Source organism: Ammospiza nelsoni, chromosome 1 (genome assembly GCF_027579445.1).
Source record: "Ammospiza nelsoni isolate bAmmNel1 chromosome 1, bAmmNel1.pri, whole genome shotgun sequence".
Classification (NCBI taxonomy): domain Eukaryota; kingdom Metazoa; phylum Chordata; class Aves; order Passeriformes; family Passerellidae; genus Ammospiza; species Ammospiza nelsoni.
This window is the reverse complement of record NC_080633.1, coordinates 6,986,069-7,000,196: the sequence shown is the minus strand read 5'-3', so window position 1 is coordinate 7,000,196 and position 14,128 is coordinate 6,986,069. Positions and strand designations below refer to the sequence as shown.

Here is a 14,128-nt window from a genome sequence, read left to right as displayed (position 1 = left end):
TTTCTCACATGGATGCTCTCCTTCTGGCTTGTCAGCAGTGAGTCAGGAATCCCAGCTCCTTGGTTCATTGCTTGGTAGATCATGCTGAAAAATTGCAAGGAAAAAATCGTGTTTGAGATGAAAAAAGGAGTAAACTGTGGATTTTGTTTGTCATGGGATATTTTTCTCTGCTCCTCTCTCTTTCCATCTTGTACCATCTCCATCATCCTGCATTGCAGTTTTGCCTGATTTGGGTGGGGTGGGCTCTGCAGTTCATCCCTACCTCTTAGTCTTGGGGCTAAATGTTTTGGGGTTTTTTTGTACTCCCTTTTCCAGCTCCTGCAGATCACAGCTGCCCTTTGCCCAACATCAACTCTTGAGAGGCTACTTTGGCTGTTCTACTAAGAGCTGATGTGTCTTATGGTACAGTTTAGGATTTTTTTCTCCCCATTTCATCTTCCCCTTGGTGTCCCAGCTGCTGCTGTGGCTTTCCCTGCCCTTCAAGGACTTGCTTCTCTCATCTGAGCATTGCCCAGGTGCTTTGGCTTCTTGGCTGGAGGCTCCACATCTGTGTTGCACGTTTCTTTTGGTTGCTGCTCGTGCTCAGTAGGAGTGGAGATAGGGCAACCATGAATATGATGGTTGTGTTGGCTGTAAAAAATATGAAAAATCTTTCTTAATTACACAGCAGACAAAAGCCCTGCCCTGCCATGCAGAGCTCTGGCTCACCATGCACTTCAATAATTGCTGTATCTGCTGAGTTCTGAAGTGATATCTTCACAGACAGAAGCTCCATTGATTTCAAGGCACTGTTTGCCTCATAAGAAAAAGGAAACTATAATGGAAGCTGGCCCCATGAACTCATCTAATTTATGTAGTACTTACAAACCCACCATATCTTTGTGGAAAATTATGGAATATAAATAACAACAACCAATAGCCAGACATTTTCTGTCTCCTCTGGGAAATTGTGGAAGGTTGCTGTACTGCCAGATAGAAATTTATGATACTTTAGGCTTTTACTTGGACTAAAAGGATGAAATTGAGTTGGTGTTTTGGAACAGTTCAAGGAAATTGTGCAGGAATTATGTGCAGTCAAATCTGAAGATGGTTGAGGAGTCTGGCTCTGAATTTTTAAAAACCAAACTCTTCAAATGGAAAAATAAACCAGTACAACAATGCCTATTTCAGTTGGACAGGGAATTCTGTAGCTTTATTCTGGTGAAAATGTGACAGTCATAAATCTGCTTTGCTCAGAGTTTGGTCTTTGGGCCATAGGTGAGTGTGTAATTCACAGTCCAAACCACAAGCAGGTTTTGGTGATTTGTTTTCCCTCCAGTGTTACTGACTTGTAAAGTGTGAGAATCCTACAGTCAGTCCAAATACGTGAGTGGTCTAGAAGTGCTCTAAAAGGAACTTTTTTTTTTAAAGAAACATAAAATGAATAAAGACTGCTGAGTTTGAGATGTAAGAACTGTAATATTGGGAGGAAAAAAACTGAAAACATCTGAAAAATCTAGTGTCATGGAAAATTGATTCTATAAAGCATTTTCTGGAACCTCCTGAATTATCCTTAATATGAAAGGAAGCAAGGAAATGGCTGAAGCTTAGGATCCCTGTTCACAGAGACTCCTAGAACTTGTCAGTAAAGTGTGGTTGAAAACATCATCAAGTGACTTGATTTGTGTGATTTACCATATTGCACCATCCTGTGCTAGATGGTGTGCTGTAACTCACTGCTGCTCTTACTCACTGAGCCTCAGCATCTCTGACAGAGCACAGGCACTTGAAACTCAATGTGAAACAATTCAGAAATTGGTTGGTTTCTCTCAGATCTTCATCACTTGCTTATGCAGCCACGTATTAGCCCAGGTATTCAGTATGGGAATATTTAATAAATATATAAATATTTACATAAATGTGATTTGGAAAACTCAGGCCTGTGGATTCAAGAATCACTTGGGCTTCTTTGGCAGGAGACATCAACATAAATACAAGTAGTCATCAAATAATGGTAAGAAATTACAGCAATAAAATCTCTCTGCCTATTTTTCACCCCAGAAGGGTGAAAGAAAATGGCAAATTATTCAATGTTTTTAATGGTTGTCAGAAACTGGACAGAATCCAAAAACTAGTTCAGCAAATATTTATGAAATGGTATCTAAACCATTAACTGTTCTGCCTATCTGAGATGTAATTGTGCAATCTGTTTCACACTCCTCATCCAAAGGTGGGGGAGGAAAAGGCATGTTTTTGAGGTGGAACTTGTGCCAATCAGACTTTGAGACCAAAAACCATTTTAAGATATTTTTTTCTTTAAACACTTTATAGGTCTGGATGATTCTTGGCTTTGGGTACATGGAACTGAGCCTGTGAGTGATTTAAAGGGGATGATTTAGGGATGTGGGACATTTCCCTGGCTAATGCCCCTTCTTATTTGATCTGATTGCTAATCTGAATAATTCTTAGAAGTTACCTATACAGAGAAGCATTTGATCTGAACTGTGCTTTGCAGGAGAGCCCTTTTTATTCCACTATGAATCCAATCTTCCCTTTTACTCTCTCTAGGTCAGCCACAGATTCCTTCCTTTTTCCTACAGCTCAAAGAGGAAAGACAAAATGTGTTTTGCTTGCTCCAGCTGGTTGACTGGTTTCTCTTGTACCCCTTAGACAGCATTTAAGAGGAAACTTGTTTATTTTCCTAAACTATTTGTACATTCTGCATGCATAAAATATTAATTTAGCTGGGGACAAATCTTCTAAACGCCAAATATTTGTGCATATTTCTGTTAAAAAGTGCTGCCAGTGATCTTGTCATGAGAGGATTCAAGTAATAGCTGCCATTTGTGAGTGAACACTCTGTACCATTTTCAGCTTTTTTGCTCCCAAGGGGCGTGTGTTATCAGAGGCACTTAGCACACTGAAGGAGGAGAGAGCAGTGGATGGTTCCTAGGATGTGCTGTCTGCCTGGCACATGAGGGGTGTCACCTGGACCTCATCCTTTTGCTGCTGAAGTACTGCCCAGCCTCAGTGGGGTTCATTATTTGATGCAGCAGAATTAAGGGTGGTGTTGGCTGCATCCTCTTGCAAAACTGTGTAGCAACATCTGGTGAATTGGATGAATAGACTAAGAGTGATGTGTAAGCCAAGTCCACTCCACTGATCTGGTAGTTTAGTGACCTGGAGTCATTAATTAAAGTAAATCCTCCCTCTTAAGGAGTTTTTCAACAGATCTTCACAAATGGTATTTTGAGATGACCAAGAAAGGACTGGCAATGCTCTGTGGCTCAAGATCTGGCCACTTGTTTCTCCAGGGAGGTGTCATGATGTTTTGATGCCTCTGTTCAAATATTGGAAGCTGCAGGGATGACCTTTCTGCCTTTTGCCTTCTTTTGCTTTGTTCTAGCAGAGGTGTCCTCATCTGAGCCAGCCTTCGACAGCATCTTGGCCAAGGATGTGTCCCCGTGGTCTGGGGAACAATTTCATCACTGCCAGTGAAGGGCACTGTGAGACTGGTTGGTGGAGTAATCAAAGCTGAATGGGGTTATAAAGGAGGAATTTAGCTTGATGAAGAAGGAAATTCAAATCCCCACCATCCCTCAGCTCCTACTGGGAGAGTTTGCATTGCTCTGCTAAGCACTTGTTCATGTGGTGCCCTTTCAAATAACTAGTATCTTTTTTGGATGGTGATACTTTTGATGGTTATACTTTGTGCTCAAGCACTTTATTTTCCCAGTGAGGTCTTTATAATAAATTAAAAAGTTAGCCAAGTCATCTCCTGTTCATGCTGCAGATAGGAAAACTTAAGCCCAGAGAAATAAGGTAACTTTTGTGCAACCAAAAAGTGGGGCTGTGGTTAAGTGGGGAATAAGGCTGCTATGGAGCAGCAGAGACTCCAGCCTTGAAAATGCATTTGCTGCTCTGTGCTGCCTTCCCCAAGGTATTCGACACTGATGCAGATGCAGCCTCAGTCATCTGAAACTTCTGCTATTGAAAACGGGATCTTTTTTCTTCCCCCCCTACCTTCAGATCACATTAAAACCGCCTGCGGTTATTCGAACCCTTCGACTTCCCCTGTGCCCTCCTGAGCATCCTGCACCCAAAAACGCTGCTAAATGACCCTCGAGCCCTGGCCGAGCCCATGGCCGGTTCTGCGGGCGGGAAGCGAACCTGGCCATGATGCCTGGGGTTCTATCCGAGCCCAGGGCCTGGGTTCTGCAGGCGGGAAGCGAACCTGGCCGTGATGCCCGAGCCCCTGTCCGGTTCTGCAGGCGGGAAGCGAACCTGGCCGTGATGTCCGAGCCCAGGGCCGGTTCCGCAGGCAGGGCTGGCCGTGATGTCCGAGCCCAGGGCCGGTTCTGCAGGCGGGGAGCCGAACCTGGCCGTGATGTCCGAGCCCAGGGCCGGTTCCGCAGGCAGGGCTGGCCGTGATGCCCGAGCCCAGGGCCGGTTCCGCAGACAGGGAAGCGAACCTGGCCGTGATGCCCGAGCCCAGGGCCGGTTCCGCAGACAGGGAAGCGAACCTGGCCGTGATGCCCGAGCCCATGGCCGGTTCCGCAGACAGGGAAGCGAACCTGGCCGTGATGCCCGAGCCCAGGGCCGGTTCCGCAGACAGGGAAGCGAACCTGGCCGGCGCTGGCGCCGAGCCCGCAGGGCAGAGCCCGCCCGCCCTCCCCGCGCTGCGGTGGCTCCGCCGGCGCTGCCATCCCCGCGCCTGCCGCGATGGGAGGCACCAACACACCCAGCCCCGAGCCCCATCTGTTGCAGCATCGACTCCAGTAGCAGAGCCCGAGATGTTTAAATGCGCTTGCCTTTAGGGAAAAGCTTTCAATGCAGTTCTTCGATGGACGTTTCCAGCCAGACTGCAGGATTTTTCAGAGCTGTAAGTCAGAGCCGAGGTTCGGCTGTCCCTGGGTTTCTCTGGATTTGATTATTTTTATTATTAAATTGATTTATCTTAGCAGGGGAAAATGGGTTTTGCATTCATTTAGGTGGATGCCCGAGTGCACTGCAGGAGTCTGCCGAGAGGCAGGAATTCTTCAGGCTCTGTAAGAAATGCATCATTCTTGGGTATTTTGGGTTTTTTTGTCGTGTTTTGTCTCTCGTATGCATGACCGGCACGGGGCTGTTGTCTTGTTTTTAGAGCATTTAATTACAATAGATACTCCAATGCTGAACAAAATGTTCTTTTATCTAGTTAACGAATGTAGCTTGGGTTTGGGGTTGGTTTGTTGGTTGCTTTTTTTTTCCCCTTGCATAACTTTTCGTTAATGTTTTGGAAAGAGACATTATCATTTGGAGGGTATTCATTTATTTTCAGCCTAAAACCATCTGGTCTCTGCATCCTGCAATGCTTGGTTTCTCCTACTGCTCATCTCAGAGCCTCCTGAACTGCTGAGCAACTAATTTGCCATGGCTAGTCACTGCAACCCCAAATCACAGGTTTGCAGGAAGTACTGTTTTGCTTAATGATTTTAATTTGATATTTGATGAGGTTTGTTAGGATAAAGAGCTGTATTACTGGATTTATGCGTTCCCCCTTGCATTTTTCCCTTTTTACAAGAATTAATGCTGAACACAAGCAATTTGCACTGCAATTAATGGATCTGTGAGATAATGAACAGCCAAAACGGATGAGGCAGCTCCATCCTGGGATCAGAGCCTGAAGGGTTTCAGGATCTTCTGTCAGTGGGGTGATGGTGAACAGCAAATGAAATTTAATCCAGTATAAGATGCAGGGTATTTTGCCAGCAGCTTGTGTGTTTTGTTTGTTGTTCAGTGTTATGGGCCACGGGAGAAATGAGAGTGTCAGCCTTTGGGGAAGGCATTTCCCCCTCAGCCGTGTCCCCTCTGTGGTGAGTGCAGGAGAGGCTGGAGAGCAGAGGCTGTGCTGACTTTGAGCAGCCCTGGGAGGTGTGAGCAGGCTGGGGCTGCTGCAGCTGGGAGCCTGGGGGGCAGGATTATCTGATGGAGAGGGAATGATGGGCAGCAGGATGAAAGGGATCCTGCTGACAAGGGGGCAGCCCTCAATTCAAAGGGAGCCAGTGGGAAACCCAGCAAAAGAAGACTTGGTTGTACTTCAATTTAGTACATTTTTATTACTGGGAGTGGAATAGAAATGTTGTTTTTTTTTTTTAATGCCCCAGTTTGAAATAAACAAAAAAACTTGGCCACCCCTCCAAACCCACCCCATCAATCTGAATGCACAAGGATGTCTGACATTCATCAAGAAGAAACTAGGAGAATTAAATGCAATATTGTTGCAAATCTTTAAAGGCAAAACACAGAGTTGATGGAAATCACCTGTAACCAGTTTGCTTCAGGCAGCCAAGAGCCATCGGGTTTCCATCAGGAGGAGAAAATCCTTGTCATTTCAGCCTCTTTGGCCACCCAAGTAGGGGCAGACAAGCTGATTTGAAGACAGTAAATATTTAATCATCTTAAATTTAAAATAAATGGCAGTTAAAAAACTGTAAGGGCTTGTTACCATGTCTGTATGCACGAATATATATGTTTCCCATATCCATTGCTCCACATGAGACCATGTTTTGTAAGTGTGTAAAAATAGTGATGCCCTGTGAGTTGAACTCTGTCACACCTACATCTGGGAGGAAATAGTCACCAGGGCAGTTTGTTTCTGCTTCTCAGTGTAGGTGCCAGTGCCTTTGCTTTTAGAACTGATGGATATTTTGATTAAGTTATCAAGATTTACCTTTCTGTGCTGATGTAACAGACACTTTCCTCATAGGTATTTGATGACTTCTAGTGGTCTTTCATGACTCCTGATTGTGATTCTAAGTCCAATTTCCATTTCTAATAGACCTCAAAGTAAGTGTTAATAAAACTTGGATGTAAATATATATACTAATAATTGTGCAGCTGTTCAGTACTTATAGATAGAAATTTATGTTCCTGATGGAACATTATGTTCCTGATGGAAAAAAGTACCCAATATTTTTTATGGCCGTATTACTGGTGTGAATCTAATTTTTGGTAGTAACGATAAAACAAAATTGTTATTCTGAATCAAAATTTCCTGCTTGTGGGTTTAATTTATCTTGAGAAAAAAAAATAGTTTTGCCTTTTTTTTGCTTTGTTTTGTTTTCTTCTTGGGTGCTCATTAATTTCATGGGAGGTTTCCAGTGATGCTCCTTGGCAGGGTGGGTGTCCCTGCCAGGCTGAGCTGCAGGCAGGGGCTCTCCCTTGGTTTTTGGTAATTCCAGTGTCAGCTTTATTTTTTTGTGACAAATGGGTTTGGACTGTCTGCCACATGGCTTGGAGCAACAGCCAGTTCTGAAATGGCCTCTCCCATGCCAGGCTCATACTCTGCCCATCTGTCACCGTGTCCAGGGTGTCCTGCTAAGCTGGAAATGTTTCCCACACTCTCCAAGCAGGATCAAATTCTTCTCAACACATTTTGATGCACAAACTGTCAGGCAAATCAAATGCAGATTTGCCTGTTTCAGCTCACCAGTGCCTGCTGGGTTTCAAAGCCATTGCAGAGGGCAGAAATTGCTTTTGGTGTATGTGGATAATGAGCTTAACTTTTCAGTTGGGCTTCCCTGAGTGTGTGTTTGCTTGTCCCTTCTCCACAGCGTGTTCAGGTTGGTCCATTGTAATTGTGGTGCTTAAATGGACTCATAAAGAATAATAAGATGGGGAAAATCAGAAGACACCTTCTAAAGGAGTCAGAATTTGATATGGCTTGTTTGTAAGGTTTTCTTCCCTGCACTGGATCTAAACTAGGGACTATTAAAAAAAATGATGAAGTCATAGTCCTTGAAAGAAGCCTGAAGTTTACATGGGGAAATATCTTCCTCAGAATTTTAGTACTGCATGTACAATAATTAGGAAAAAACCCCTGGGTATGTGTCATTTCTTCCCTTCCCTTTCTATGTGAGGATTATTTCCAAACTGGACCCACTGCAAAGATTTATTTTCAGTGGTGGCTATTTCTAGTGTGAGTGAGTAATCTCTTTGTTGTGTTCTTCTGTTTGCTTCATTGTTCACAAGATTTTCCAGATGGGCAATTATTTTATCCATATTTCTTCCAGAGATAGACACTGGTGTCTTCTAACACCTTCTCCCAAGCAGAACTGTGATGCTCTTTGAAGCACATCCCTTGAGAAAGACTTTAACAAGTGACCAGGGCTTGGTGTGTGTGAGCCTGGAAATGTGAGATTTATTATCCCTTGGACATTGGCAGTTCTCTTAACAAACATGCTTTTCCTCAGAAGCTGTATATTCTTAAAATTTAAATTCTGGGATTTTTCACTTGGACAGGGAGGTTCCTTCATCTCACTCCACTGGGCACTCAGAGAGTTAACCCTGCTTTCTATACAGAAGGCTGTGCAAAGGAAATCTGTGGGATCTCAGCACCTCAGGACTGATGTGCAGAGTCACCAAGACCACCCTTGGGGGGCTCGGAGGTCCTGGAATGTTGCCAGAAGTGTCTGGTGGCTGGACTTTGATCCAACACAGGAGACGACACCTGTATGAGGATGGGAGGATTTCACTGGGATAAATGGTGAAGGGATAGGTTAATTAGAGTGTGAGACACGGGGTTTAGGATTTCTGTACAGGGGGTCTGGAGAAGTAAGATGGAGGAATTGGGGCGTGTCCTGTCCTTCTTCTTCTTCTTCTTGGCCTCCATCTTCTGTGGTGATGGTGGCACTTTGGGATTGGTTATTACTAGAAGTGCACTGGTCAATAAGGGTAAAAGGTATTGGGGGAAATAAGTAAATATTGTATACATAGTTTTGGGTATAAAGATAAGTGACCGCCCCGGGGGCTCTCAGTGTGCTCATGGCTGGCTTGCTGTGCGGACCTGTGTCGGGCCGAGAGAAAATCTTGTAGATAAAAAACTAATAAACACTGAAGACCGAGAAAACACCTGAAGCCTCTTTTCGTCCTTTGGAGCACAGGCTGCCCAAAGCCATCCCCGAGCCTTTCCAGGCCATAAAACAGCCGAGAAAGAGACAGAAATCTCATCTTGGTGACACTTGGAAGTGCTCCCAGTGCAGGGATGCCTGGAGTGTGTCTCACCAGCGAGCAAAACTGGGATTGAAACTGGGCTGAAATGGTGCTGGCTGGGTCCTGCAGCCCTGGCACGGAGCGGAGAGGGGATTGAAACCGGGCTGAAATGGTCCTGCAGCTCAAACACGGAGCTGGGAGAGGACTGAAACAGGGCTGAAATGGTCCTGCAGCCCAGACACAGAGCTGGGAGGGGATTGAAACCAGGTTGAAATGGTCCTGCAGCCCAAACACGGAGCTGGGAGGGGATTGAAATGGTGCTGAAATGGTCCTACAGCCCAAACACGGAGCTGAGAGAGGATTGAAACCGGCCTGAAATGGTCCTGCAGCCCAAACACAGAGCTGGGAGAGGATTGAAATTGGGCTGAAATGGTCCTGGCTGGGTCCTGCCGCCCAGACATGGAGCTGAGAGGGCATTGAAATGGGGCTGGAATGATCCTGCAGCCCAACATGGAGCTGGGAGAGGATTGAAACGGGGCTGAAATGATCCTGGCTGGGTCCCACAGCACAAACACGGAGCTGGGAGCTCGCTGTGCTGCCCGAGCCCCGGCCCAGCCTCCTGCGGGGATGGAGCCTCCCATCCCGGCGTTGTCATGGCTACGCTGGTACCGCTGGAGCTGGGGAAGGAGCTGGAGTAAGCCACGCTCCGAGTGCCGTGCACACCGAAGTGAGAGAAAGCCCCTTGTTTGGACAGCTTTCTAGAGGGGGAAAGTAAAAAAAAATACCCTACTTTATTCCCACTTTATAGCCAGTAAAGAGTGAGATGCAGTGGAGAGATGAGATGCAGGAGAGGTGAGATGCAGCATTCATTTATATATATATATATATATATATATATATATATATATATATATATATATATATATATGTATATATATATATATATATGGTTTTTTTGTTTTTTAGTTTGGTTTGTTTTTTTTTTTAATTCTGGGCAGTGGGAATAGTACAGAACAGAACTTTTCTCCTAATAATAGTGCTTTTCATTTCAGACCTACCACACGAGATGGTCATGCTTGTCAGGCTGCTTTTGAAAGTAAGCTTCTGTCAAAGGCACTGTTTGCTTTGTGCATTGGCTTAATTATACATTTAAAAAGGGCACAACATTTAGGGTCTATTCAGAGTTAAATCTGTTTGCAACAAAATTTTTTGCAGGAAGTAGGAAATTAGAAATGTGCAATCTCCATATGTTGCAAGGATAACAAAACCCTGGAAAAGAAGAGACCATTTATCTTCTTGACTGTTTATTTGCCAAAGCAGGTTCATTTAGTTCATATAAAAGGGAAACTGTTATTCTTAGTTGGATTACAAATGAAAAGGAATTAATTATGCCTCAAAGAAAAGGCTACATTATAATTAATTCACTGAATATGTGAAATTCAATGACATAGAAACTCCAAAGTTTAAGCACGTTGTCCAGCCTCTGCCATGCCAGGGAAATGGGAGCACATTGCCTGGTGGAGATTCTGGCTTTCCCCTTCCCTCTAGGCTGGACAGAAAGTGTGGGGGACATGAGCAGTGACAGATATCAGAATGCCTTCCCAGAGCTCATCCAGAAAGCCAGAGCAGGCAGTGAAAGTCTCATCACTGAAGTGCTCTCATGAAGCTGTTCTGGACTGGATCTGTAGTTTGTAAAACCCTTTGGATTCCCACAGCGTGAATGATGGATTGTAATTTATTAGCAGTGGATGTCACTGCTAACTGAAAGTCTAGGAGTGGCACAAAATCTCAGTCTCATAGCTCAGGGGTGGGACACAAAGGGCATAAAAGCTGGGTTTGGGCAGGATACTATACCAGGAGTGTGATAAAGTCTTCTAGGTTGTCTCTGACAATCTGAGCTTTCTTCTGTCCCTAAGGGCATTTATGTTGCAGCTTCAGCAAAATTCACCTTTAAACAAAGAGTTCAGAGTGTGATGAATTAAGACATCCATTCTTTTGGGAAAAGAAAAATCTAGTTTAGCTTATGAAATAAAGCATATTCAATTTATTGGTCTCTTTTTACATGTGGTGCTAAAGGTATAAGATAAGCTGTAGCAAAGTGACTCTAAACTTCATAGAGGTGAAATTGCTCTCTGCAGCTGCAGAGTGATGTAGGAAAATATGTCAGGAAAGCACCAAGAGGGGAATCTTTCCTCATCATGGACACCATGTGCTGTTCCCCTTGACCTCCCATTCTGCTCTTCAGCACATAAAGCACAGAACCATCTTGTTCTTCCTTTCCTTCCCTAATTTCCTCTTTGCTTCTGCATTTTTTCCCTTTATTTTTTTTTCTTTAGTTAAGGGACTAAGAGATCAGAGCAGGTCCCTTTCTTCTAATTGTCAAGATTATTCACGGTTAATGCCTGACAAGAATGGAAAGAGGAGGCAACAGGCAGCTGTCTTCCTAAATGCAGTGAACTGGAAAAAAATAGTTGCAGTTCAAGTATTTATGGCAGAGATCTTTTCCCTGGTGTCAATGTCACCTTTTTTAGTCATATACATGCAAGGGAGAACCCTGCAAGTCCTTCTCAGATAAGGCCATCAGCTGGGGGTTTTCAGTTCTGATTCTGTTTTGTTTTACTCTTCCATGAGGACATGGTTTTTGAAGAGATTTGGCCAATAAAAAGTGGGGGAAAACATAAAAAGAAAGCAAAACACAGTGACTCAAAGTAGCTGAAGTGTAGAGATGTAGTAATCCTCAGTGTGATCCTTGTGTTGAATCCCCTTCAGATTGTTTGCTCCTGTGCTGCAGCAGCTCAAGTGTTTTCATTACATTATGGCAAAATCATCTTTTGTTTCCTGCTGTTCTGCTATTTCACTGTGGCTGAAGATGTGTTTTGCAGCAAATGCTGGCTTTTCTCTGCAAATGCATTGGGATCCAGTGTCTCATTTATGTAAGACAAACTCATAAGTATTGGACAGCACTTTTATTGGCACTGAGTATGAGCCATCTGAAGGGTAACATTTCCAGTCTCCTGCAGTCCTTCCTTAGAATCGTGTCTCTTGGTTTCTTAATTCCCTCATCACTCACCTAACCACATTTTCCAGGACTGAGGTGTGTTATCTTCTGCTTTTACCTTGTGTTCCTAAAATTTGGGTGCTTCTTAAATGAAATGTCTTGCCAGAGAAAGCTTGTCTTTGACCGAGCATCCAGGAATAGCACTTAATAATGGGTTTGTGTGTGCATCATGGTGGTGTCACAGAGACTATTGGGAATTTTGGTTTCCTCCCTGGCATGCTTTCTCTGCTGTTCTCTCACTTTCTCTCTCTGTCTCTCCTTTTTTTTTTAAGTGACATTTCATTATTTGCACGTTTGCTAGGTTGTCCATCTGCTGTTGTAATAAACACTCTGCCAGTCACTGCTGTGTGGTTTGTGGTGTGAAGGATCTGACAAACCAGGCTGTGGCATTTTCTGGGTCCCCCATTGAAGGGAGGAATGATGGATCTGACTCCATGTCCTCAGAAGGCTAATTTATTATTTTATGATCTATATTATATTAAAGAATGCTATACTAAACTGTACTAAAGAATAGAGAAAGGATACAGACAGAAGGCTAAAAGGTAATAAGAAAACCTGTGACTCCTTCCAGAGTCTGACACAGCCTGACTGTGATTGGTCATTCAGTCAAAACAATTCACATGAAATAACCACCTGTTGGTAAACAATGTCCAAACACATTCTAAAGCAGCAAAACACAGGAGAAACAAATCAGATAATTATTGTTTTCATTTTTCTCTGAGGCTACTCAGCTTCCCAGGAGCAAAGAGATTTTTCAGCAAATATGACAGTGACACCAGGCTGCTGCTGTGTGCTTGGGGATCCTAGCCAGGCTTTGTCACCTGATGAGGTGGGGAGCAGCACCCTCCACCACAGCATTTCCACACAGCCCTGAGCTCTCTGCACCTTGTAAACATGATGGGGCTGCAGGCAGGAGGGATTCCATCCCACCCCAGGCTGTGTGTGCCCAGCTCATCTGCAAAGACTGAATCACTGATGAGATACAGTGGGGTTTCCTGGCAGCAGAGCACAAGGCTTGAAAAAACCTTCATTTTTTTTCTGTAAACAGCGTAGGAATGTGTTCTAGTGATTTAAGTCTGAGATTGAGAACAACACAAAAAACAATCCATGCTCTCTTGTAAGTTTTTTTGATGGATCTTGTCTACAGCCCCAGAAACAAAAAAAAACAAAAAAAAGGGCATTTGCTGTGGACTGCTGGAGATTAATTCCTGTCAGGATCAGTTAAGAATTTCAGAAATTAAGAAGGGTGTTCTGGATGCTGCCAGTATCTCAGGATCAGGATCACTCAGGAAGAAGAGTTGGAAGACAGCTATTTAGCTATTTTCAGGGAAATATCAAGGACTTAATGGTTTCATGGCTCTTTAATCCCTTCCGTGTAAAATTCATAGTTTTAGCAGCTTTTTCTGCCCAAGTGGTGGCAATCCAAGCTGGAGCACCTGTGGTGAGAGCAGTGGCTTCAATAGCTCCTTGAGCAGACCCTGTCCACTTCTTGTTGCAGCTGAAAGAAATGCCTTTGAATTGCACACAGGCTGTTTTTTTCTGCCAAGCTTTCATATGTGAGGGGGTTTTTACACAGAACATTGAATAATCACCTGATGGATGGGGATTTTCACACACTGAGATCTGGGTTAGATTTCAGTCAGCCATTACTCCCTAACCTCTTAGATAGTGCCTCTTTGGAACTGAATATTTTCCATTTGTTCCAGGCATGTCATTTAGGGAGACTTACCTTCTGTTATTTCAAGTCTTGTGCTGTGTCCACCTTGAAGTGCACACAGCTGGTCCTGCACAGTCACACAATAACCCCTGGGCTGTGCTGCCTCTGGAATCTCCATACTGTGGACACAATCATAGAATCATTAAGGTGGGAAAAGATCAAAAAGTTCACTGCAAACCTGCCATCTTCATAATTTCTTCTTGTTCTCTTGCTTGTTTTGGGAGCAGAGACCAATCCCCTCCTGGCTACAACCTCCTTTCAGGAGTTGTGGAAGGTGATAAGGTCTCTTCTGAGCTTCTTTTTCTCCAGGCTAAACTTCCCCACTTCCCTCAGCTGCTCCTTATAGGACTTGTATTCCAGACCCTTCACCATCCCCTTTCCCTTTTCTGGACACTCCCCAG

The 14,128-nt window shown here is 44.1% G+C and overlaps 1 protein-coding gene across 2 annotated transcripts in view; it reads left to right on the top strand.

Moving 5' to 3' along the window:
• Nucleotides 1-14,128, top strand: part of PRKAG2 (protein kinase AMP-activated non-catalytic subunit gamma 2) — a 219,917-nt gene that overhangs the window by 46,997 nt on the left and 158,792 nt on the right. Inside the window, exon 1 of one of the 2 annotated variants that reach the window (XM_059470820.1) lies at nucleotides 4,705-4,861. The exons of the other annotated variant lie outside the window; for it this stretch is intronic. Coding sequence (XP_059326803.1) covers nucleotides 4,781-4,861 — 81 coding nt within the window. The 5' untranslated portion in view covers nucleotides 4,705-4,780. Of the gene's footprint in view, nucleotides 1-4,704; nucleotides 4,862-14,128 lie in introns of those variants that run through there. 2 annotated transcript variants of the gene reach the window in all.